The 27,391-nt window shown below is 43.3% G+C and overlaps 1 protein-coding gene across 3 annotated transcripts in view; it reads left to right on the forward strand.

Moving 5' to 3' along the window:
- LOC103028816 (SH2 domain-containing adapter protein F-like) overlaps nucleotides 1-27,391 on the forward strand; it is a gene marked incomplete at its 5' end in the record, with an annotated part of 107,114 nt that overhangs the window by 33,091 nt on the left and 46,632 nt on the right. For 2 of the 3 annotated variants that reach the window (XM_022685704.2, XM_049483288.1), the window contains 1 exon segment: nucleotides 22,095-22,310. In XM_022685704.2, the coding sequence (XP_022541425.2) occupies nucleotides 22,095-22,310 (216 nt within the window). 3 annotated transcript variants of the gene reach the window in all.

Here is a 27,391-nt window from a genome sequence, read left to right on the forward strand (position 1 = left end):
AGTAATGGAATGTGTTTTAAGATCAGGAAATCACAGAGTATTATTTTATCTTTGTTTACTTTAGCTCTATTGTTGCGCTGAGTCATTTTATCTATTAGATTGGGAGCTGTGGGTGGAGATAGCGGGATGTGAAATCTGGGTAATTAGTTTTTTCCTAGCATATGCTGTAAATACACTGTAAACACGCTGTAAATACACTGTAAACAAGCTGTAAATACACTGTAAACACACTGTAAATAAAGAAATTATCCATTACTGAATCCTCTGGCTAATTGGAGAGATTCTACACAGCGGTTCTACTGTTGTTTCTGTACAGGTTTTCTCCTGATTGTGTAATTCTATCTATACCCTGCAGCACGATCTCTAAAACAAGCTCAACATATCAAATAGCACACACACTCGAACAAAAGCATGTGATATTTGTGATTAGTTCCATTGTCTGGTGTAGCATCGAGTAACATCATACTTACATTATGCTGCTTTATCACTCGCCTTGTTTGGTTCAGACTTTCAATCTTTGTTTTTCAGGTCTGAATCCAAATATCAGGTCTTTTTAAGGATGTTTTCACTCCTGTATTTGGTTTCTCTGGTCTGAATCAGTGAATGAGTTTGTGTATTTTGAGCTTTTCCCCCTCGGTTTGGTCTTTTCTGTCTGTTCTGTCTCGCTTTATCTTTCTCACATTCTTTCACTTTCTATATCACTTTTGTCTCCCCAACTCTCGCTTTTTGTCTCACTGTCTGTCTCACATTATTTGTCTTTCACTTTCTCATGCACTTCCTTTCTCGCTTTTATTTTCTATTCTTTTGAATTTGATCTCTCTATTTGTCTCTTGTTCTGGTCCTCCTTCTCTGTCTCTCTCTCTCTCTCTGTCTTCCTGTTAGAGGAAGTTGTGGGTAATTGTGGTTTTTATCAGAGGGCTGAGCAACTCAACATCACCCTGCTAATATTAGCTGCTGATCCTAACCCTTTGTTACCTCTACATAACCCCTGCACTACCCACTGCATTCCTTCTGCATTACCTCTGTTACGCCCTGTGTTACCCCCTGTATTAACCCTGCATTACCCCTTGCATTTACTCTGTTACCCCTGCATTAGCCCCTATGTTAACCCTACATTACCTCCTGCATTACCTCTACGTTACCCCTGTGTTACCCCCTGTATTAGCTCTGCATTAACCCCTCAATCCTCCTTGTTACCCCTGCGTTAAACCCTTAATTCCTCTGCATTTACCGTGTTAACCCATCAGTCCCCTGTGCTACCCCTGTGTTGCCTCCTGCGTTACCCCCTCAATCCTCTGAGTTAGCCCCTGCATTAAAAACCCCTTAAACCTCAGCCTGAGTGAGAGCTGTACTGATATTTCTGTGGTGCAGATTATAAACACTCGTAGTTTGTGAACTGTACCTGTGGACTGATTATAAACTCTGGACTGTAGTTGTGTGGTTTGTGCGGTGCGCAGTGTGCGGTGCTGGGATGTTGGGATGCTGGGTCTGTAAGCGATCTATTGTTAGCTGGTTTTGGGGTGAAAGGTGGAGTTCCTCCTTTCCTTTACTCCGCTGGGGAACTGGACCAGGTCCAGAGTTTCCTGTCCAGCGGGATCTTCTTGGAAAGTTCTGATCCTGATGTTGCATCACCTTTAGAAGGGGGAGGTGTGATCGTTTAGCTCGGCTCATTTCTCCATCAGGACTGACGGCCCGGTGGGCCCGGCGCTGATGGATGGCTCCTTTAGCCGGCAGCACGTCCACCTGCCCGTCTAAAGGCTTTCTCAGTAATTGAATTGCAGTGTTTGCGCTGGGTGACGGATGTGGTATCGCTGAGTTGAGGCTGTAGAAGCAGAGCGACAGGTTTCGGGTCGGTTCTGGAGAATGCTGAGAATGCTAAAGCAGTGTTATTAATGAGATCAGCACTGTTCTGCAGAACTGCAGGAGAAAACCTGCAGGAACCAATCAGAGACGTTCTGGGGTTATCAGCTCTGTCAGAAGGTCAGAGAGTTCAGAAGGATGACCCGGTATGAATTATAGCCGTGAGGATCCTAAATAAACCGGATTAACAGAGAACTTGCGGGAAAAGTTGCTTAATCTGATTGTGGTTAAACTCAAAATTAATCAGATTGGAACTACCAGAGATGATGATGATGATTGATTGATTGATTTATTGATTAATGGGTTGGTTATTGAAATTATGTGATCCAATGTATTAACAGATCAAGTCTAGAGTATTGTAATCACATTTTTAGTAAAAATTAACCAAATACTCAGCAGATTAAATTGAAGTTAAACACTTTCTCTGAATGTATATTAGACTTGACCCACCAAGACACACACACACACTACACACAAAACACACACACACTATATATACACACACACACTGCTCTGTCAGATCAGCCCCTCCTCTTCCTGACAGGAATCCTGCTACTTCCTCTGTGTCAGGAGGAAGTGCATGAAGTCAGCCTAGAGCACACACACACACACACACACAACAACACACACACACATTTTGAAATAACACACTCACAAATTATTATTTGTATATATATATATATATCGCTCTATAGCTGTTTGCCGGCACTGTGAAGCTTCATTTAGGGCAGTTTGTCAGTGTGTCTTTGCTATCATAACGGTGGGAAAAGTGCACCATGGCTTGTTTTTTGTTCTGGAACAGCTAATCTGCATATGTTTGTGGAAAAGATAGATTATCATAATTTTTTTTCTTCTTTTCAATAAACGCAGCTCTTGGCTGTAATTGTGAATAAGGTCAGTCTGAAGCTCAGCTGCAGCGAGTCGTCAGGATAAAGCTCTACCTCTCGTCTGATTATTAATCAGATCGTCTGATCAGATTCTCTCAGTTCCTCTCTGATCACCAGCAGCGCTGCACTTGGCCTGAGCAGTTAGTGTTCAATCACTGTGATTGATCGGCAGTGGAATGAGCTGATCGATCCTGATGCAGTTTGTCAGCTGGCCGTTCTCTCGAGTCGGCGCTTTCGGACCTGCCCACGTTTCTCTCTCAGTGATGGAGAGATAACTGCGACTCCGGCGCTGAAATGGTGAGTCAGGAACCTGACGGCTGGATCTTCAGACCTGCAGAGTTTAGAGGAACCTTGGTTACTTTTAAAATAGTTTTACGAGGACAACTACATGTAAAACAACATCGACACTTTACCCACACTTCATCATATTATCATCATAATATCATTTTACTGATATTCATTCATAATCATCCTATCCATTTACAATTAGAGGGACCAAAGAAAAACAATTCAAATTAAATATTTTATTTAAGGTTAAGCTAATTTCATAAACAAAACAATAAAAAAGAAATGAAAAAAAAAAACAAGTAACTAATATTTAATTAAATTACATAATTCGAAATAAGAGAATAAGTGGACAAGTTAAAATTATAAGCAGTCAAATGAAGAAATAAATAATTAGAATAATAAAAGATAACACAAATTAAAAATATTAGAAGGCTAAGTAATTAAGTAGCTAAAAATTTAATTGTAGAAATATAATAAATATAAGGATGTAATAAGTAAAATAAATGAGTAAAACAGAAAGTAAAATAAATAAAAGGATGAAATATATAAAATAAATGACATACATGAAATAAATAAATGGATTAAAAAATATAAAATAAATGTAAAGGTAAAAAACACAAAATGAATAAAATGCTTAAAGGGTGCTGTGCTGTCTAAAGGTGAAATTAAAATAAATTTGAAATGAAAAATGTAATTTATTGTGTCCAGTGAGATCTTTAAATCTTCTAGTTTCTCCCTGATTTAGTTCAGTCTCAGATTCAGGGTCGGGCGCACGATTATTAAAGAAGGGAAAAGCAGGTGATTGTAAAGTGTAACATATCGTCTTCATCCTCATCTTTATCAAATATTGATTCTGAAGAAGCTCAGAGTGCAGCAGTTTCCCTCCCTGGTGCCGGATCTCAGCAGGTTCTGGAGGTTCTGAGGGCTGCAGCGTGATGTTGGTGTTGGCAGCGGTTCTGTGGATCCGGGAATCGGCTGAGTGGAGGTTTACTCACACTCTGCATCATCTTTTAACGAGAGAGTCGACTGGATTAGACTCGCGCTGCAGTCGGCATGAGGAGGAGATGATTGTAAAATCTTAGTCATCGTCTTCCGCTCGGAGTTTACGGCTAATCAGAGCAGGAAGCTAAATTTCCTACTGGAAAGAGGAATCTGATCTCAGCTCAGCCAGAAAGGCCCAGTTCCTCTCCGGTTCCTCTCCGGTTCTCCTTCAGCATGTGGTGAAAGTGACCTGCAGCTTCATTACAGCCTATTTAAGGAGTTTAGCAGTAAAACAGAATGGCGTGCTAACTGGTGTTTGGCGGCGGTTGGCGTCCCACAGTGGGGGATCAGAAACACATGGCAGAAATAAACCCAAACCCGGAGGTCCTGCAGCACAGCTGCTGAAGTTCTGGCACAGGGAACGGATTCAGAACAGGGAAAGAAGCTGAGGCATGTTCTGCTGCCGCTAGCAGGCTAATCTCCAGGCTAATCTTCCCTGATAAACACGTTTACCGCTTCTCTTCACGGGGAAGTCTGTAGGCGGTATAGACTGGCACAGGGTTTTCTTCTCCAGCTGGATCTGTGTTCTCTCCTGGGCAGGCTGTGCTGGCGAGGGTTGGCGGTCTAGTCTGGTTTCCACCAGTTAGCGTAGCATTCACACGGTTCTGATGACTGGAGACCTGAGGAGAGCTGGAAACTATTTGTATCGGTTGGAAATAAAGAAGGGATTTCAGTCAGAAACTAACAGAGATGCACATTCTCTTATTCCTAACCCATTATCTGTTCTTCTACTGCACTTTTAATAATTTTTAGCAGATCTATCATACATCTACCATGTATAGAAAATTATAAAGCATATTCAGGTTGTTTGTATGTTTTTCCAGTGGCTGGGAAAATATCTATCTGTAGAATTTTATGTTCTATATAGATTCCATTATGAACATCAGTTAAAGAGGTAAAAGAAAAGCTAAAACAGGGCTCCAGAGTGATGAAGCCTTCAAAACTCCAAGTGTGTTAAACTGTTCACTGACATTACATCAGTCGAAACGTCGTTTGAAGGAATAAGAAATTGCATGAGAAAAGTTTTTGATCCTGAAGGAAATTAGATTTTAAATTAATGATGCCAAAATTATGTCTTTCCTTATGACCCCTCCATTGCACTCTCCTGTTTGGAATCAACGTTCAAGAAAAGAACTAAATCATTGTTTGATGTTTTGCTGAAAATCAAAGGAAAGCAGAAAATAAGGCATTTAAAAGTTGGGAGACATTTAAACTTTAAAATCCTCTGATATTTGGTAAATTATTGTGCTGTCTGTCTCTCTCACTCACTCACTCTGTTTCTCTCACTCTGTCTCACACTTGCACTGTATTTCTCTCTCTCGCTCACTCTGTATCTCTCTCTCTCACACACATGCTGTCTCTCGCTCACTTGCTCTGTCTGTCTCTCAGATCCTTGTGCTGTCTGTCTCTCGCTCCCTAAACATAAAAGTATGGAGTCTCATGATGACAGTAGGAGAATTTGACTCAGTTAAAGGCAGTATTTTGTCCTGAAGTGACCCGGGTGACCCGGCGTGATCACGCTGAGATCTGGAGATCCTGACCCAGAAGCTCCGGGCTGTAGAAGCTAATGCAGCTCTTTAGCTCTCTAAGCTAAAATCGTTAGCTTTAATCTCTGCGAGTGAAACCGATAGGATTCCATTAACGTCACATCCATCAGCGGCTACAGCGAACCTTCACTAATGAATCGGGCTGCTCTCTGTGTCGGTGCAAGAGCGGCGTGAGAGCAGCGTGTGGTAAATATGTAGTGTGGTGGTGGATTAGCGTTAGCTCCTGTTTTAGCGCTGCTGCAGTGTTTACTGTCTCTCTAAACCCCCTGTGGCTGTAACTGCTGTTATTATTCCACAGCTCTGGAGCTTCATCCCCCGACTCTCAGCTGACCTGCAGTTTAATAAACTGCTTCCATAAATAATTCCTAAATATGGTGAAGAGGAATCTGCAGTTCTGTTCTGTGTGTTTGAGATAGAGGAACGTCTCTGTGATTCTGTAAACTGGTTTGATCTTTACCTCGAGGAGAGTTTCACTAATCCCAGTACTGAATTAATGCTTCTGAAGAAGAAGCTGCATGCTAAACATACAAAACATCCATCTGCAAGCCTGGACCAACAGATATGCTAAAAAATAGGAGTATATTAAGGAGTTTAATAATGCACTCTGCTCACTATTCCATTCACAATCCACATTTCTGGATTGAATAAATAAATCTGAGTGAAGGAAAGGTTTGCTTTTTTCTGATCAGAACAGTGGGATCTAAAGACATAACATTTTTCATCCTGGAGATAATCTAAATTGGGTTACTGATTGGTAAAGCCATGATAGTTTTGGCTATATCAGGAGATTGTTGGGTCAGTGCTCTGTCCACTGAGAGTTAGTGTTCTCCTGCAAGCGTGTTGAGGTTTAAATAGAAGCATATATAGATGATTTAGCAACCGAGGCTTTTCCTAATTTGCATCAAATGATTCTTAGGAGTATCTGGACCCACTGTGATTCTGAACAGAACAGGCAAATAAAAATATGCATGAATGGATGAATCATAATATCAGAACCAGGGAAAATTGATTGGGGTCACAACGAGATCTGACTTTCCTCATTAGCACCCCCCAGAGGATAGCATTAGCATCATACATCAAATCATTACTCTGTCCCAATGGAAATAAGTGATCAATATCAGATACGCCTGAATATTTCAGCACTGATCAATACACCGCACTGTGGGTCTGGAATAACGCAGTATCTAATTTAAGCTGTGACTAAATGCTATAAGTTAGAATTGAGTTAGTGTTGAGTTGTGTGTTTACGCTGTAAGGGTTATGAGCTGTGCTGCAGTTGTAACAGAGGGGAATAACTGAGCCCTGTGGGATTTACTGAGGTTGTTAAACTCAGGATCCTGTCGTTGGTTGCCGGGGATTATGGGAGGTTGGAGAGTACAGCGGTGGAGTAGAGAACAGATGCCTGTAGATTCCTGCACCACTTTAATGAGTTCCACTGCATTTCTCGGTTATTCCTGTAGTGCTGAGAGGTATGCAAACAATTCAGCTATATAGTATATATAGTGCTTTTATACTTTTATAGTATGTATAGTATATGTGTAAAGAATTTAATAACTGTTGCTTTGTAGTGCAGCAATTTTATACCTCTTTAAAAAAAGGTTTGATTTAACTTTCCTCATAAATTCTTATATTTATGTAGTAACATTTTGTAGTAGATGTTATTTTAGCTTTTGAAGTTGTAATAGTTGTGGTTATAGTTGTAGTAGTAGCGGGAGTAATAGTGGTTGTAGTAGAGGTTGTAGTAGCTGTAGTAGTAGTAGCTGTTGTATTAGTAGTTGTAGTAGTAGTGAGAGTTGTAGTTGTGAGGGTTGTTGTATTAGTAGTATTAGTAGGAGTTGCTGTAGTAGGTGTTGTATTAGTAATTGTAATAGTAGCTGTAGATTTGTAATATTAGTAGTTGTATTAGTAGTAGTAGTAGTAGTAGTAGTAGGATTTAAGATTTTCGATTATAATTGATTTTACCCCCTACTAAAAATCAAACTATAGATGACAAAGAAATGGTTCAAAACTAGGTTTACCTGTTTAACTAGGTTTAGGCCACCTGTCTGTCTTTATACAGGCCTTTGCCACCTTTGTTTGCACTGGTGTCATCTTTAGATCTGAATCCAGGTTTGAGTTTGGAGATTCATCTTTGAGGTGGACTGAAGAGTTCACACTGTAAACTACAGGATGATCTGAGGAGCATCACTGCTAGTAGTGATAGGAGGAACATTACCAATAGTGATCTCAGTGATCTGTGCAGAACATCCTGCAGATACATGTGTTGCCGCTTTGACCTACGAGTGTGGAGCTACAGGATCTACAGGCCCAGCTGTAGCAACATCTGTGTGTAAATGTGCTGCAGGATCCATACAGAACCTGTAGAACCTCCAAACCCAACCCTCTCAATCTCATCTTATATCCAGCATAGAGGAAACAACAGAATCTAAACTAGAGCTTTATTTCAATAGTTTTAAACTGTTTTAGCCTCAATAAACTTTAATAAATCATAGTTTAATCCAGTTCTAATGGCCTTTATAAAGCAGTACAGGCAGTGAATCAGTACCGTGTTTCTCAAGGACTAATGAAGCTTATTTTCTCCAGCGTTTCTTCACTGCTTTCCTCCTCTTGAGCAACAGGGAGGGGGATTATCAGATTAGACTGGTTAATAAGAAAGCGAGGGATGTGATTGGTGAGGGAGGAGAATGGCTTTATCAGTGAAGGCGGAGCAGCAGGGCCGAGCCGAACGTGATGTTTCTGCTGCAGCTAATCTGAGTGATGATGATAAAGTGGAGCTCCTATAGATGAACGTTTGACCTCTGTTTGCTGGGCTGTGTTCTGATTACGCCGCGGCGCCGAGAGATCAGATCAGAATCTGGAGCTTCTGTCTGCGGAGGATCTTCATACCCCTGATTTTATTGGGTTTTTTACTGAGTAAAGCAGCCAGAGATAGAGCTTCATCCCCCCGGAGACCCGGACAGCAGGACAGCACTGTGTGTGTGTGGTGTACAGTGTGTGTACTGTGTGTGTATACTGTGTGTGTGTGTGTGTGTGTGTGTACTGTGTGTGTGGTGTAGAGTGTGTGTTGCTGAAGGCTGTCAGCAGTAATGGGCTGTTGACCCCCAGCAGGGATGAGGGTCGAGTGGTCATTTATCAGCAGCTCATCCTCCGTCCTCCTGCTGCACCACCAGATCACCGGACAAGATAACTCAGCACATCTCTTCTCTTCTCTTCTCTTCTCTTCTCTTCTCTTCTCTTCTCTTCTCACTTTCTCTTCTCCTCTCTTCTCTTCTTGTTTGTTCTCTTCTTGTCTCTTTACATGTTTTCTATCCTATCATCTCAGTGTAGTTTTCTTGACTTTTCTTGTTTCTCGTCTTCTCCTCTCTTCTTGTCTCTTCTCTCCTATCATCTTAGCCTAGTTTTCTCAACTATTTCTTCTCTTCCTGCCTCTTCTCGTCTTTTGTCTCTTCTGTTCTTTTCTATTCTTCTCTATTGTCTTTTTGTCTCTTTTCATCTTGTCTTTTTTCTCTTATCGTCTTAATCTAGATTTCTCAACTGTTATCTTCTTGTCTCCTCTCCCCATCTAATCTTCTAGTTTCCTCTTCTCTTCTCTTCTCTTTTCTTCTCATTTCTTCTCTTCTCTATTATTCTCTCCTTGCCTCTCTTCTAGTTGGTCTTGTCGATCTTGTTGTCTTCTCATTTACTTTTGTCTCTTCTTCTTGAGATATCTCATCTTCTCACTTTATCTTCTCTGTTCATCTTTTCTTCCTTTAACTTGTCTTCTTATCTCTCCTGTCCTGTTGTTTCTGTCCTCTTTTTGTCTCTTCTCTTTTCATCTTCTTTATTACCATCTCAGTCTTCTCTACTCTTCTTGTCTTTTCTCTTGTTTTTTCTCAATCTTGTCTTCTCGACTCTTTTCTTCTTCTGTGTCTTCTTGTTGGTCTTGTCTCATCTAATCTTCTCCTTGTGGTGTTTTATTGTCTTCTCTTCATATGTAACCTATTCTCTCCTGTCTGCTCATTGTCTTGTCTCCTTTCTTGTCTTGTATACTTACTGTCACATCAAGTATATTTCCATCATTTCTCATCTCTTCTCATCTCTATGTCTCTCTTCTCTTCTTGTCTTCTGTCATCATGGATCTTCTCTCTTCTCTCGTCTCATCTCTGCTACCCTCTTCTCTTCTTTCCTCCTAGTCTATTTTCTTTCGTCTCGTTATTCTCCTCCTCCTCCTCGTTCCTCTCTCTCTCTCTCTCTCTCTCTCTCTCTCTCTGTGTTGTGGGAGTGCTGAACTCTGGATGGCCTCTGTTTAAGCTGCTGCGGGTTTTATCATCTCAGAGGAACAATGGGGACAGAAGGAGGTTCTGCCGGCGCCGGATCAAAGCTCTATATGAGCTCAGTTCTGCTGGATCGGCGTGACGGGCCGTCATTAGTGTCGGCTCGGCTGCCGGTGGAGCGCCGGAGCGTCTGAACTGCCTGAAGTCCTCAGAGAGAACTCCTCACTGTTCCTTCAGCCGGAGCTCAATGCTGACAGAGACAAACCGTATCTCATCATATCTCACCAAACCTCGAGTTACATAACCTGAGATCCTCATCCACCTCTTACAGGATCAGAACGATAATTTCTGTACTAATTCAGGAATAATGATCAGAGTCGTCAGATATTATAAAATACGCCAGCAGAGATTCAGCAAAGCAAAAGCAGAATCTGGAAATAATTTTATCTAGTTTTAGATTAACGATAAGATCTTTCAGGTTTTTTACCAGGGAACCTCTAATTATCTTAATTGTAAAAAGCAGATATTATTTCCTATCATCTCAGTCTCGTCTGTCCTTCCCGTCACTTCTCTCCTGACATCTCAGTCTCATCTTCTTGACTCTACTTGTCTTGTGTCTCTTCTCATTTATCTTATCTTATCTCCTTGTTTCTTTTCTTGTCTCTTGTCTCAACTTCTCAACTCCTCAACTCCTCTCATCTTATCTTCATTTGTCTTTTCTCTTCACTCCTGTCCTCCCGTCGTCTTTACTCTTTTCTTGTCTTGTCTTCTCCCTGTGTCACATCAAGTATCTTTCCATCTTTTCTCATCTTTGTCTCTTTCTTTTCTCGTCTTCTCTCAGCTTTGTTAATCTCCCCTTTCTATCTCAAGCCTCATTGTAAAATGCAAAGGTCTCTCTTATGGTTTTGGCTTTTTTTCTCATTTCATCTCTCTCTTTCTCTCTCTCTCTCTCTCTCTCTCTCTCTCTCTCTCTCTCTCTTTCTCTCTCTCTCTCTCTCTCTCTCTCTCTTTCTCTCTCTCTTTCTCTCTCTCTCTCTGTCATGGTGAGGTGATGTATGATGGTGTACGGCTGACTCTCCGGATGGCCGCTCTCATTAATCATGCATTAACGAGCTTTCGCTCGGGTTATAACGAGCTGTAATTGCCTCGGCGCCGTCACCGGAATCAATGCATCTGCTGAAGCACTGACCACCGAGTTAACGGACATCCAGGACACATTCGACCAATCAGAGAGCGGCTCTGTCACTCTTATCAGACTGGACTCAGTGGATCACTTCTATATTAACGTTATGATCTCATTGTTTGATCTTCTTGAGTAAAATTAGAAGCACAAACGATTAGAGCTCCAGCTGTTAATATTATATCGTCTCTGTCCAATTAGACAAAAGTACCTGCATTTTTTGTTGATTTTTAGTTTACTACATAGTATAATTTGAGTGGACCAATAGAAATTCCCCAAATGTTCTGAAATAAACTTTATTTGCTTTGATTGGAAGTTAAGAACGTTTTCTCTCTCCTGTGAATTTAAGTTACTGTTTGGAGATACGTGTTTTTCATGGGACAGGGATGATATTAACCTTTTATAAAGAGCTTTTATAAAGATTTTCAGAAACATCCTGCAGACCTGCTTTATTCCTGTATAAACACTGTCCAGATGTTTTTTTACACATTGCTGACACAGATGTGCAAATGAACACACATCGTGTCTAGTCCCCGGCTCCAGAGAGTCCTGTTCTATTGGCAGCTCTTCTCTACAGGAAATGGACGAGGTAGAGAGGGATTGGTTGGCTGTATGGTGGTTTAGTAGTAAACATGTTCGTCTCCCAGCACTCGGGTCTTGGGTTCAAGTCCTGATCTCAGTGGAAGTTCTATGCTCTCCTCGTGACGGTGTTGGTTTTCTTTACGCAGTCCAAAAACATGAAGATCAGGTAAATTAAATACTTTAAATTTTCCTGATGCTTGATGTTTGTTTAAATATAAATGGGTGTACAAGTATGTATGTGTGCCCAAATATTTGTATATTTTCTATATGTGCGTGATGCAGTTAATCAGGTGGACGGTGGTTTCCGTTTGAGAGTACGCTGTACACTAAAAAATAAATGTGGTATGAAGAGAAAGAAAATAAACATTAATAGTACACACGTGCATTCACACAAATATAATATTTATAAATATATAATATCTATATTCTGGCTGAGAGTATGCAGTGTGTGATTGGCTGCTGAGTGTAAATAATTGTGTCTAGAAAGCTATAGTGTAGGTTATATTGTAGGTAAGTAAGGTGTGTTTGTGTGTGTGTGTGTGTGTGTGTGTGTGTGTGTGTGTGTGCTGGCGCTGTCGGAGTGCCGGGTGGCCGCTGGGAGAAGAGGATTGCAGTGTGTGTTTCAGCTGCAGGAGAGAGATAAAACGGATGAGTCTCACTCTCTCACACACACACACACACACACACACACACACTTGGTGGCAGGCTGACAGTGACGGTTTTACAGGAGGGTCTTGGAGAGGATGAGTTCTGACAGGCTGGGTTTTAATATTTTTTGAGTGTCATTTTATATATTATTTTTGCTCACTCACACACACACACACACACACACACACACACCGTGTCCCATGACTTTTGGCATGTCCCATGTGTGCTAGTCCCAGTTCACACGACAATTCTAACTGGAAGCCGTAATTCACCCAGCCTTGCCATGAGTACACTGACCACAATACACACTAAACATTTGTCTGATCTGTCTACCTAACTTTAATCCAACACCTTCCAGAGGAGGGGAGCTGCATCTGTGGCTGAAGGAGTTACAATTTAAGGTTTTATTTTTGCTCACACATCCAACAAAAATCTATAGTTACACATAGAGGTGGGTAGTCCAGGTCCGGGGTGGATTTTTACTTTTAACTAGTGTAAACAGAACTGTTCTAAACATCTAAACACCTACCTATCTCTGTTGTGCTTGGCTGGTGGTGTTTTTCCTCCATAGACTAATTCTAACCATTTGTTTCTTAGCTCTGAATTACTGGGTAAAGTATATAAACACTGATGTGTTATTCACACAAATAACACAGGAATGAACTGCATGCTGTTCCTAGCGCTGTTAGTTATCTCTATCTATCTGACGAGACGGCGTCGCCGCTCGGCTTCAGCTCTGTCTGTGGGCGGTGCTGAGCCGAGGTGGGCGGGGCCATAAATACTAATTCACGGGTTGATGTAGACACGGTGCTTTTCCTGATTTTGTTTTACTAGCTGCTGCAGAGAATGAGAAAGAGGAAGAGTTTCATGTGCAGCATCATAAACTGGTGTCTTGGAGGCAAGAAGTGAAGTTGGACGTGTTTGGTACTGTAGTGAGTCTGTAGGTGAAGGCACGAGTTTAAAAACTAATCTACGAGCACGGATTTGTGCAGCGGATGTACCTCACACTCACACCTGGTGTTTCTTTCTGCTCTAGAGGACGGTAAGACGTTTGGGGGAAGTTTTATAAATGTAGCTCCTTAAACCACAGACGCAGCTCCCGTCTCTCTGGTGGAAAACGCAGAGTAAACGCAGAGTAAACTCAGGATAAACGCAGAGTAAACGCAGAGTAAACACAGGATAAACACAGAGTAACCGCAGAGTAACCGGAGAGTAAACGCAGAGTAAACTCAGGGTAAACTCAGGGTAAACGCAGAGTAAACACAGGATAAACGCAGAGTAACCGCAGAGTAACCGGAGAGTAAACGCAGGGTAAACGCAGAGTAAATGCAGGGTACACGCAGGGTAAATAAACAAAAGAATCCTCTTTATGATCATCCTGCAGAATAAGGAGTTAACTGAAGCTCTTCACTGCTGTAATTCTGATTACAGGATTCTGTTCAGCCCTCGTTGCTATCGTGCTATTGGCTTATTAATGGTGATGTCACTTTGATGGACAGGCCAATGTCCTGATGCTCTATAGGGAGACACACAATACACACACATTTACTGCCTCCGACACACACACATACAGACACACTTATACACAGACACACTTATACACACACTCTCAGGCTCGGTGAGGCGGGTCGGTACCGTGTGAAGGTTCGGGTCAGGGAGCAGAACTCCGGGAGACAGACTCATAAAAGAACAGCGGTTCTGGTTCTGAGAGATAGAGACCGGTCCAGACCTCCCACTGCACTGCCAGCCAATCAGATAACACCACACACACACACCAATCACAGGTAACACACTCAGGCAGCTGAGATAGTATGGTAATGAGGGGGTGGGGTTATGGAGCAGAATAGAGCTTAATAGAATAGATCAGGAGGGACTACAGCAGAATGAATTAGAATAAAAATGAATATGATGGTTTCTGAGGGAATAGAATATGAAATTAAATTATTGATAAGCGAATAGAAACAGTATTTATCAAAGAGTAATGGATTAAATTGGAATCAAACAAGTCAAAGTAGGATGATATAAAATGAAATATCTACTAGACCAGAGATAATAGAAAGTAACAGTAATTAATTACAATAAAATACAATAAAAGACCAGGATAGAAAACTGAAGAACCAAATTGAATCTTGATTTTATATAGAATTTGAAAACAGAATCTTTAGAACTGAAACCAGTTTAGTAGAATAAACACTAGAATAGAAAAGAGTGAAAAAAGACTACAGTGATTTCAGTGGAATAGAGTATGTGGGATGTTATTGTGTTACTTGGTGGTTGTTAGGGTGTTGCTGGTGTGTCAGCTGGTTCCTCTGGTGTTTCAAATGGTTGCTCTGGTGGTTTAGGCAGTTGCTCTGATGTTTCAGGTGGTTGCTCTGGTGTTTCAAGTGGTGCTTGCTTTGGTGTTTTAGCCTGTTGATCTGGTGTTTCAAATGGTTGTTCTGATGCTTTAACAGTTGCTCTGGTGTTTCAGCTGATTGCTCTGGTGTTTTAGGTGGTTGATCTGCTGTTTTAGGCAGTTACTGTAGTATTTCAGGCGGTGGCTTTGGTGTTTCGAATGTTTGGTCTAATGTTTCGAAGAGTTGCTCTGATGTTTCAGCTCTGATGTTTCGATTGGTTGCTCTGGTGTATTAGGCGGTTGCTCTGGTGTTTCAGGCTGTTGCTCTGATGTTGCAAGTGGTTGCTCTGGTGCATGACCACAGCAACCTTCTAATAACACCTGCAGCATTGCACTCACAAAGCAGTACCATACCATACCATAGACTGCTACATTCCAGCAACCACCAATACTAATGCTGTAACAACCACCTGGAAAACCTTAACCCATAAGGTGCTGGATAGTCAGTCCCTAGCTACCCATCTTAATAACACCATAGTAGCCATCTACTAACTCCATAATACCACATAGAATACCATAGGAACTGCTTAGCAGTATTTAGTTGTGTTAACATGACAAAAATATTGTATATCACCAGTATATCATCCACAAAAAAATATTCTTATCGTGACGGGCCTACTGTTCTAGTTACAGTGTTTTTGTTTTTGGTGAATGGAAGCAGAACCTGTAAAGGGTTAATGAAGTTGTAAAGCAGCTTTCACAAATGTTTATCTTGGCTGCTGTCACGTTTCGTGCTTCTGAACAGCAAGACTCTAAACAGGTATGCTCTGTTAACAACCACGCCCTTCAATTACAGCGTTATAGTGCTATAGCACGTGAACACCACGACCCGGAACAGAGCTCCAGACCAGAACCGAGGAATCGGCGTATTCACGGCGCTGATCCGGCATCGCTCTGATCCGGCATCGCTCTGATCCGGCATCGCTCTGATCCGGCATCGCTCTGATTCGGCATCGCTCTGCTGTCAACAGGTCTCTCCTAAACCATTATCTCCTGTGGAGCATCACAATGAGATAATGGTGGCGGTAAGCCTCGCGCCGGCGCTGATTGATGAGTAAAGCTGGGCGGATCTCTGTGACTGAGGTGGAAAGGCTTTGTGGAGTTTGTGTTTAGAGAGAGAGGATCTTCTTCTTTATTATTTATCTGGTGGCGTTGAGTTAATCGCGGTTAATCCGGGCCGGGCCAAGTGCAGGTCGCTATTCAGCAGCGATAGAGTGAACCCTGCCGAGCGGTTAATACGGGAAAATCCTCCGTGGCCGGCAGCGGGGTGGCGGGGGGGCGGTGGTGCTGTCGGAGCTGATATGTTTGAGGGGTACTGCCGGAGGGTCCCGCCCCCCCGATGCCCCTGAAAGAAACAGAGCTTCAGAGAGTAAAAAGCTCCAGGGCTCAACCAGCAGAACCGAATACAGAGAGAATCAGATGAAGAGTCTGGACTCTGGAGTCGACTGTAGAATGAGAGTTAAAAACTTGAGCTGGAGATACCAGGTCTGACACCTGACTGAACCCAAACACTTCTCCACATAAACACTCAGATTTTAACACTTCAAATTTTAAAATCAAGTCAAGTAGTTTTATTGTAAATACTGCATACGTACAGGACTTACAGAGAATAGAAATGACGTTACTCTCTTTCCCAAAGCAAAATAAAAATATAAATATAAAAGAATGAGAGACAACCCTGATGGAACATACTTAATAACCACATGCAATACGACCCCATCCACCATCCAAATGGGTTAGTTAAAGCTCACCTTCCGCGAAAATCCGATTTTTCTTGTTTTTTGTGGAATACAGTAGGTCTCTCCGAGTTGAATGTGTACACCTGCACATTAAACTGTTTTGCAGCCCCCATTGTCTGCAGGAGCTAAGCAAAGAAATCCCCCCTCCCCCCCTCCGAAAAACGGGTGAATTTTGAATTATCTTTCTGCCTACGTAGGCAGAAACTCACAGACCAGCCCACCTTGGCTCGAGAAACTCCCAGAGGCGGAGCTGAAGCGACGCAACATCACCGCTCATCAGTTAGGAGGTGGGAGGCAGTGAGCAGCAGAGCGGTGCAGGGGCGTCGCAGTGCTCCTAGCCAATCAGAGGAGAGATATTTGCATGCTGTTTGCATGTATGAATATTCATGAGCAAAGCTGGAATCCGGTCATTTTGGACACACCCCTAAAACAGTCCATTAAAAAAGAGCTATACAGAGACACCTGAGCACTTTTTTTTTTACAAAAACGGCTCACATGTCATTCATTCATACTAGAGACCACAACTAGACATTTTAAAATGAAAGAAAAAACGACGGAAGGTGAGCTTTAAGCATGATACAATAACAAGCCAAAAGATAAAGGTGAGACTCTTGGCTGGAGCCGAAGCTAAACTATCTGCTCATCTGGATTTGGGCTCAATCTCTCAAAAGGAAACTGTAACAGGTCCACCCCCCAGTCCCCACCTCCATCCCTGCCTCCATTCCTGCCTCCAGTTATTGCTGTTCCACGTGGTGGAGCTTCTACCGGCTGTTTATGAAGCAGCCCAGGTGGTTCCTCAAGAGCCAGGCCAGCCCTGCATTCCAGCGGCATTCCCAGACTTCCCGTACGTTCGACCTGAGGGGGGAATCCGTGATCCGGTCCATTTCTCAGTGAGGTCGGTGGGCGTCTCTTCCAGCATCGCTTCAGACTGACTGAGACAAAAGGAATGAAGTCCAGAACAGATGGATTTTAGTTCATTATAACAACCCTGTGGGCAAGAAGCTCTTCCAATCATTGCCATCACCCTGCAGCTCTTCCCATCATTACCATCACCCTGCAGCTCCTCCCATCATTACCATCACCCTGCAGCTCCTCCAATCAATCACCAGAGCTGCCAGTGTATACATGGGGGTGGTAGGTTTGGGTACTAATTGAATGGATAGTGTTGTGTAGTTGTGTTAAAGTTGAGATCTGAGACTGTCAGGTTATCTGGTCCTGCAGCAGGAGGAATAATACAGTGGATGCGGTTCTGATAAAAAAGGAGACAAGAAAAGAGACAAAAACACGAGATGAAAGGACAGAAGAGCAAAGACAAGTGAAAGGAAGAAAAAAGTTGAGCTGAAGTCACAATGTAAAGATAAGATAAGACCAGAAGAGAAAAATGACAGTACCAATGAGGAGAGAGACTAGAAGAGAATAGTCGAGTGAAGACTGAGACAAAGCTACGTTATGTAAGAATTGGTATTTTTGCTTTTGAGAAAGTAATTCACTTTTTCTCCACTTATGTTTATAATACTTACTGTTTAACTACCATATATTACAGTCAGTAAAGCTTTAACATGTGCTAAATCTGGAACAATTGCTTCATTATATTGCTTTAAATATGTCATGTTTATATCTGAAAGGTCTGAGTAAATCTCTGTACGTTTACTGACCTATTATTATTATATCTGTAGTGAAATGTACAGTTGGGTCTGTTTTCTTTAAGCACTGAAGATTTATTTCCTTGTTATGCTTATTGTGGGTATGATTACTCTGGACTATGTTGCTGCTGTTCGCCTTTTCTCTCTATTGTTGTGTATTTATCTTAGTATCTATTTTATTCTATTTTTTATTCTGATTTATTTTATTTTATATGTATCTATTTTAATTATTGCTCTTTGGGTGTAAACTGGACTGTGAGATTACAGTTTCATTCCACTTCATGCAGCACATGTGATGTGAATGATCGTCTCCTTGAATCCTTGAAAAGTTATCAAAATACAATATTGATATATTGTCCAGCTCTAGATTAGACACAGTCTGACCTGTGACCTCTGGCTCCATATAGTACAGCAACAGGTTGCAGTTCCGCACGTGTCCCGTAACTTCTGGAACGAGGCAGATGAGTGTACACACACACACAGAGTGGCGAGTCTGAGCTTGTGGAGAGATGGTGTGTGGGCGAGTGAGGGAGGGAGGGAGTGAGGGATGGTGTAAATAGAGAAGGGTCGTATTGGTTCGGGTTGTGTGAGTTTGTATGTATGAGTTATGGTTTCAGTAATGCCCCGGTTCCGGTGTAGAGTGTCTGTGGTTTGTGCTGGTTACCAAACACCTGCTCCCCCCTAAACCCCCCCCACACACCCCAAAAGCTTTATTTAACCCTTATGAGTCACAGTTGTAACAAAAGCATCTCATCTGAAGGCCAGTTTATAACTCTGCATTGAACCTATTTTATAACTTATGTGTAGCCTGTGCCATAGCCAGATAAGCCAGTATAAACTCAGGCAGCTGCATAGGGCGCTCACACAGGCTACACCATTGACGACACATTTCCTCTACGCAGAATTATAAACCAGTTATACCGGTCAACATCTAAACTGTTATACGGTTTTGGGAAAAAAATAAGATTCTGAATCAGTTTCTCTGATTTTGCTATTAATAGGAATATTTTTTGTTAAACTATAAACTACAGACATCATTTCTTCCAAATTCCAAATAAAAATATTCTCATTTAGAGCATTTATTTACAGAAAATTAGAGATGGCTGAAATAAGAAAAAAGATGCAGAGCTTTCAGACCTCAAATAATGCAAAGAAAACAAGTTCATATTCATAAAGTTTTAAGAGTTCAGAAATAATCAATATTTGGTGGAATAACCCTGATTTTAAATCACAGTTTTTTTTATGCATCTTGGCATCATATTCTCTCTCTGTCTCACTCTGTCTCTTTTTCTCTGTAACTATCCCACTCCCTTACTCTCTCACTCTTTCTTTTTTCTCTTTCTCTCCCTCACCTCCCTCATATATATACCCCTCTTTCCCCCCTTTTCTCCTCTCTCTCTACCTTCCTCCCTCCTGCTCTCTCTCCCCACCTTTACCTCTCTTTTTCTATCGATTGCTTGCTTCCTTTCTAGTGCTCTCCCACTCCCTCCTTCCCTCACTCTCCCTCTCTTCCTCTCTCTCTCTCTCTCTCTCCTGTATGCTGATCTTATATCATCTAAACTGTTAAAGAGGAGCAGGCTAAGCTGTGAGGGCGAGAGACACCGGCTTATTAAAATATCTCTCCTCCTCCCTCCATCCCCCCCCTCCTGCGAGCTCCATTAGTCTGTGCACTTTTCTCGTTTTTGCGCGAGAGCTCCCCTTGGCTGGGAGGCAGTTATGCGGTTGTATGGTGTTATATTTCATTCTAGAAGCGTCGCTGCATTACGCCGCCCCGTCAGGACCGGCCCACTAACAACTCCGCAGCACCGCGCCGGCGGAGCGCACGTCTTCATAGAGCGATGGAGGAGGGAGGGAGTGAAAGAATGAGCAGATTCTTAATTAACAGAACCACCTGGCAACACCAGAGCAACCGCCGAGTAGCTCCATAGCTACCACCTTCCATACTACAATAGCAATTTCCCTAACAAGCGTTTAGAAACAACCTAGGAAAACCCAAAGCATCACTGAACCACTCCGTACCAATCACATAACTACCACCTGGACTACCAGGCACAACTCCATTGCAGCCACCTAGCAACCTAAGCAACAATCTAAAACAGCATGTCAACTGCCTGGGATATAGTAGCAACATCCTGGGAATGGTAACCTCAGATGTTCCTTGTTTCCTCATGGAATTCACATTTTGCTGAGATGTGAGGTGAGCAGCTGAAGGTGAGCAGAGCAGGATGTGACTACAGGACTGACTGTATTAGTCCTGTAGCAGCGTGGTGAGTGCGGTGGTGGGACTGTATTAGTCCTGTAGCAGCGTGGGGAGTGCGATGGTGGGACTGTATTAGTCCTGTAGCAGCGTGGTGAGTGCGGTGGTGGGACTGTATTAGTCCTGTAGCAGCGTGGTGAGTGCGGTGGTGGGACTGTATTAGTCCTGTAGCAGCGTGGTGAGTGCGGTGGTGGGACTGTATTAGTCCTGTAGCAGCGTGGGGAGTGCGATGGTGGGACTGTATTAGTCCTGTAGCAGCGTGGGGAGTGCGGTGGTGGGACTGTATTAGTCCTGTAGCAGCGTGGGGAGTGCGGTGGTGGGACTGTATTAGTCCTGTAGCAGCGTGGGGAGTGCGATGGTGGGACTGTATTAGTCCTGTAGCAGCGTGGGGAGTGCGGTGGTGCCCGTGGCGCCCCCTGCAGGGCGGTGGATAGACTGTATTAGTCCTGTTGCAGCGTGGGGAGTATGGTGGTGCCCGTGGCGCCCCCTGCAGGGCGGTGGATAGACTGTATTAGTCCTGTTGCAGCGTGGGGAGTGCGGTGGTGCCCGTGGCGCCCCCTGCAGGGCGGTGGATAGACTGTATTAGTCCTGTTTCTGTGTAGGGAGTGTGGTGGTGCCCGTGGCGCCCCCTTCCGGGGCGGTGGTGTTACCGCAGTGTGGAACAGATGGCAGCAGGTTTAATGTACAGCGCTGTACCGTCTCACACTCTGACTGCGCTCCAGAACATGTTCTGCTGGGTGTTGGATCTCGTGACTCATCTGTAGGAGGTGTGGAGCAGCAGAGGAGTTAAAGCAGAAACTTTCGCTTTATTTCACTTTATTACTTTACTTTACTTTAGAGAACAGCAGCAGCAGTTCGTCAGTACAGACTATGGAACTATTATCCATGTTCCGTATTTGTCATAATCAAGTTATCAATTAATCAATAAACTTTTATTTTGACTTGGAAGTACTTTGAGGGCAACCCTCAGTTTCATTGTAGCCGAGCATTTACAAACACAGGGATTGACAAGATTCATTTACATTCAATGTATTTATTTAACGTGTTTCTTTTGTTTTTTTCCCCTGTTTTTAATTTTAACTAATGTTTTCAATATTGTAAAGACTCAGATACATAAGGAAAACTCAGAAACTCAGAAAGTTAATCTGGAGCCCTGATGTATTCCTGCATGTTCAGGGACAGAATTAAACCTTATTGTAATAGTGTGTTCTAGTGTGTTTTAGTGTGTTTTTGAGTGTTTTAGTGTGTTTATTTCTGTTTAGCTGCAGTGTGAGAGCGCTGAGCTCTGTGAATCGGAGTGTTCAGTGTATCCAGATGTTGGGTTAAAGTGTGCAGATGTGGTTTAAAGGGTGTCTCCAGATGTTGGGAGGTGTTGAGATGGTCTGGAGGAGCAGCTGGAGGGTTCTGGTTGGAAGCAGGATCTCCAGCACAGCAGCTTCACTATTAAACTCAGTTATCTGAGTGTTTTAGTCTGGGTTTACTGAGTGTAAGCTGTGATTGGGCCTCAGGCAAACAGATAGTGTGGACTATAGACTTTATCCACCGCCCACCGGCTCAGCACCGTAACATCCATCACACATCCGTCACAAGCCGAATCAGGTTTCCCTCCTAAAGTAAAAGCTTTGGTTTAACTCTCTGAAACTCGAGAACACTGAACTCGGACGAGATGTTCTGTAACGTGATCTTTACACTTTAATACACTTTACACTGTAATAAAATCACTTTCATTAAAGTAGATCCCTGATTTAATCGAATCTTCTCTTTTTGTCCTCAGAGATTCGAGGAGGCCGCTGTCCGAAGGACGGTCCGATCAGGCAGCTGCCGCTGTACGACACTCCGTACGAACCGGCGGAGAACGGCGGGGACTCGGACCCCGAGAGAGGCCGGTGCGGGCGCGAGAGCAGACTGCCCCAGGACGACGAGAGGCCGCCGGAGGAGTACGATCAGCCCTGGGAGTGGAAGAAGGATCGCATCTCCAAAGCTTTCGCAGGTACAATATCTCAAATATAGACGCTTACCGGTTCGGTAGAATAAAACTGATTTAAATGATTAACATGGTTATAAGATTAGTTAGTTATTAGTTTATCTTATTCTATATAATGAAATGTAAAATTCAGAAGAAGAACTAAAGCTTGATGATGTTTTGTGGCCTGTTGTCCTCTACTACAGTTCTGTACAGATTTTCAAAGATCACTCTCAGATCACTCGGATCATTCTCGATTTGATTTTAATTCTACTCAAATCAGCCATTCAGTACAAGTTACAAAAATATACAGAACTTTTTATTAATAACTACTGTATTTTTTGGACTAAAATGCGCATTAAAAATCATCAGAGCTGTTTATAATCCGGTGCTCCTTATGTATGAATTCTATCAGTCAGGTATTAAGGAGCAGTAAAGACACTCCACTGAAGTACAGAGTTATACAGGAGATTCAGATTAGTTCTCCAGCGCAGAGACTGGAGCAGCATTAGCATTAGCATTAGCCGCTAACCACCAAGTGTTAGCTCTTTCACCGTTCAGAGCTATTACTGTGTTAAAATAAGCTAGGTGAAACAAACCTCTAGCTAATATCACCCTGGTTTACCAGAACACTCAGGGTTCCTCAGTGTAGCACTGTCGGGCAGCATTTACTAGTGCTAACAATGGCTATTAATGCTAATGCTAATGCTGCTGCACCCAGCCTTAGTGTAAATCTGGAAGTCTACGCTTACTGTAAATAAACAGAAGTGCTTTACTTAGCCAAATAAACAATTTTTCAGGAGAGAAATCTGTGTAGAATAACATCCAGCACTCGATTAACTTTAAAATACAAGAGTTCTTTAAGAATTACAGCTTTGTTTAGTTTAGAAGGAAAAAATGGCGACACTCCTGTTCCTTACTAGTGTCACTTAAAATGCACCTTATGTATGAAAACAGACCTGAAAATAGAGGTTCATTGATGGTACAACTTATTATTCGTAAAATATGGTAAACATACAACTGATTTAAAATCGTATGAGAGATTAGTGTTTGTGTTTCCATCCTTTAACTTTACTAGCGATACATACAGATACAAATCACTCAGATCACTGAAGGTCTGAGACACATGAAAACCTCTTTATGCGAGTGAGTCATCTGATATCAGATCTCCTCAGAAAGATCTCCTGAAAATGAATTAGAAGTTGTATTTAATAGTGACGTGGCTGTTTTGACTGGAAGTCAGTGATTTTAAGGTAAAGGTCTCTGGTTTCTGAATCTGTGAATCAGTATTTCAGTAGTTTCTGCTGTAAAATCAGCTGAATTCTTTATATTTAAGCTCTAAATCAAACTGAATCCTGATGAAGCCTGAACATTTTTGATTCATTGAATCCTTTCCAGGAATCATTTTATGAGTGAATCAAATAGTTGTGATGAATTGTGGGAGGACGTCTCTCAGCTCGGGTGTTTCCGTGGTGCATGTGCTCTGTGCTCGGTTCTGCATGAACTGGTGCTGATGCTGATTCTGATGCTGATTCTGATTCTGATGATTGTGATGATGCTGATGATGGTGAAAGTGAGGGTGATGAAGGTGATGGTGTTTGGTTGATGTTGAATCAGTGGAGAAGCTCGTTGCACAAAAGCTGATGATCCTGAAGGCTTTGATGTATTTCATCCCTTATTAAAATTGTTAGCGCCATCAATTACCTGAGAAATTAGGATTAGTTTGATTTCTAAAGTGAGTTTAAAGCTAATTTATAGATAACTCATTCAACACATTTTATTAGGGATGCACCAAAGAAATTAGAAATTGAACAAAATGAATCATTTGGCCGAACATTAAACTCAAAACAGGTTTTTTAAAATATATTTTCTTCAAATCTGCCATTCTTTTTCACCACAAAAAATAAAATAGCCCACATGTATTTTTAAAACTTACATTTTATTGAACGTTTTTAACATCCTAGCAGACGGACCAACAAGGCACAATATATTTGAATGAGCAGTGCTATTCTAATCATACATTTACCTCAGTAGTGCTATTTTAATCATGAATGTACCACATTGGTGCCATTCTAACCATGCGTTTACCAGAGTATTGCTATTTAATTATAAATTTACCACAGTAGTGCTATTCTAATCATGTATTTACCACAGTAGAGCCATTCTAACTATGCATTTACTGCAGTAGTGCCACTCTAACCATGCGTTTGCCACAATAGTGCCATTCTGACCATGAATTTATTACTGTAGTGCCATTCTAACCATGTATTTACCTCAGTGGTGCTATTTCAATCCTGCATTTACCTCAGCAGTGCTGTTTTAATCATGCATTTACCTCAGTACTGTTAATCTAATTATACGTTTTACTCATCAGTGTTATTTTAGTTGGTGCATCCCTGTATTTACTGTGTGAAGCTCTCTCGCAGTGGGGTTTCTCCACATGGTGGCGGGTGGTTTAGCTGATCTTTGGCAGTGCTTTATATCACCAGCTCTCAGATGTTTCTTCAGAAGCTGGTTTACCCTGAACTGTTCTTCTCCAGCTCTTCCCCAGCTCTTCTCCCAGAGCGGCTTTTCTGTTTCTGTATTTTTTCTGCTTTTGATTTTCCTGCGAATCGTTTGGAGGACATGGGGGATGTGCGGTGGTGTCTGGGGGTGGAACGGTGGTCCTGCTGGGTTTTATGGGTTTTGTAGTTTGTTGGATGTTTGTTTTGTGGGGTTTGTTATAATTCAGCAGAGAATAACTGGGGGGATCTGGAGGTTAACTGAGGGAAACTCAGCCGAATCTAAACGCTGCTGCTGAAGGACGAGAGCTCGGCTTTTAGAGCTTCAGTCCTCAGGAGGAAAAGCTGAATCCATTAGAAACAGCAGCAGATCTGAACCTGGATTCACTTCTTGAAAGATTTTTCTCTTTTTGTTTTCTTTCTTTTCTTGTTTCCTGGAGCAGCTCTGCTTTGTTTTGACTGCATTAGCAGAACAGGATCGGCGCGGAGAGACGGCCACGCCCCCAAACCCCTCGCAGGTACCGGCCTGCCTAATATCACCTGATATTCCCTTCTTCCTGAATTTATTCAGTATTAACGAAATGTTTAAATAACAGCCAGAACATTAAAAGCACTGGTGAAGAGCAGGACTGTGGGTTATAATGAGAACAGTATTATCAGGAGTGTGAATTACGATTCTGAGATTGTGATTATTGTAAAGTCTGAGGTGATGAATATTATATCTGTATCTAAAGGTGTCGTTGTTGCCGCTGTAGGAAAAAGGAATCTAGTGCTGTAACTCTTCCTCACCGAGAAGAACAGCAGAAATCTTCATCTGCTTGCTGTTCCTCCAGCCCCTCCGTCTCTCCTGCAGCTCTCTGATTGGCTTTGAGGCATGCAGATGAGCTCGGCTCCTCGGTGCACTTTGATAATTAATTTTCATCAGAATCACATTAATTCCTGCTTTTGAAGGGAAAACAGAAGATTGCAGCGTCCCTCGTGAACAGCTTTGATATTTCACACTTGTTTCTGTCCTCCTTCTTTTCATCATACATTCCCCCCCCAGTTCCCCTCCGACACGCTGCTGTTCCCCCGCTGTTCCCCTCCGACACGCCACCGCTTCTCTCTGCCGACGCGCCACTGTTCCCCCCGACATGCTGCTGTTCCTGAAGACACGCCGATACTGTTCCCCCCCGACACACCGTTGTTCATACAGAAAAGCCGCTGTTCCCCACTGACACGTCACCACTGTTTCCACAGACACGCCACTGTTCCCCCCGACACGCTGCCGCTGTTTCCCAATGATACGCCACCTCCGTTCCCTCCGTCATGCCGCTGTTCCTACATACACACCGCGTTCCCTCCGCCAAGCTGCCAACACGCCGCTGTTCCCCCACAAAAATGCCGCTCTTCTCTCGCCAACATGCCGCTGTTCCTACAGACATGCCACTGTTCCCCCGGCACGCTGCTGCTGTTCCCCCCCGACACACCGTTGTTCATACAGAAACGCTGCTGTTCCCCCGACACGCCACCGTTCCCCCCGACACGCCACCGTTCCCCCCGACACGCCACCGTTCCCCCCGACACGCCACCGTTCCCCCCGTCACGCCACCACTTTTCCCACAGACACGCCACTGTTCCCCTCACCAACACGCCGCTGTTCCCCTCACCAACACGCCGCTGTTCCCCTCACCAACACGACGCTGTTCCCCTCACCAACACGCCGTTGTTCCCCTCACCAACACGCCGTTGTTCCCCTCACCAACACGCCGTTGTTCCCCTCACCAACACGCCGTTGTTCCCCTCACCAACACGCCGCTGTTCCCCTCACCAACACGCCGCTGTTCCCCTCACCAACACGCCGCTGTTCCCCTCACCAACACGCCGCTGTTCCCCTCACCAACACGCCGTTGTTCCCCTCACCAACACGCCGCTGTTCCCCTCACCAACACGCCGCTGTTCCCCTCACCAACACGCCGCTGTTCCCCTCACCAACACGCCGCTGTTCCCCTCACCAACACGCCGCTGTTCCCCTCACCAACACGCCGCTGTTCCCCTCACCAACACGCCGCTGTTCCCCTCACCAACACGCCGCTGTTCCCCTCACCAACACGCCGCTGTTCCCCTCACCAACACGCCGCTGTTCCCCTCACCAACACGCCGTTGTTCCCCTCACCAACACGCCGCTGTTCCCCTCACCAACACGCCGCTGTTCCCCTCACCAACACGCCGCTGTTCCCCTCACCAACACGCCGCTGTTCCCCTCACCAACACGCCGCTGTTCCCCTCACCAACACGCCGCTCTTCCCCTCACCAACACGCCGCTGTTCCCCTCACCAACACGCCGCTGTTCCCCTCACCAACACGCCGCTGTTCCCCTCACCAACACGCCGCTGTTCCTTCCGGCTCGCCATTTTCCTGCTGACACGCTGCTGTTCCCAGCGACATGCTGTTACTCTCCGATACTGGTCTTTAAATATTTCTGTAGAAGTTGAAGAATCAACTTCTGCTCAGACGCGTCTGTATATTTATTTATTAGATTGTTTTTATCTTGTCAGGAAGCTGAGATATCGTGTGTCACTGTCAGCGTGTCCTCCCGGTGAACCCAAACGCTCTCAGACCGTAAAT

This window comes from Astyanax mexicanus, chromosome 9 (assembly GCF_023375975.1).
Source record: "Astyanax mexicanus isolate ESR-SI-001 chromosome 9, AstMex3_surface, whole genome shotgun sequence".
In the NCBI taxonomy this organism is placed as follows: domain Eukaryota; kingdom Metazoa; phylum Chordata; class Actinopteri; order Characiformes; family Acestrorhamphidae; genus Astyanax; species Astyanax mexicanus.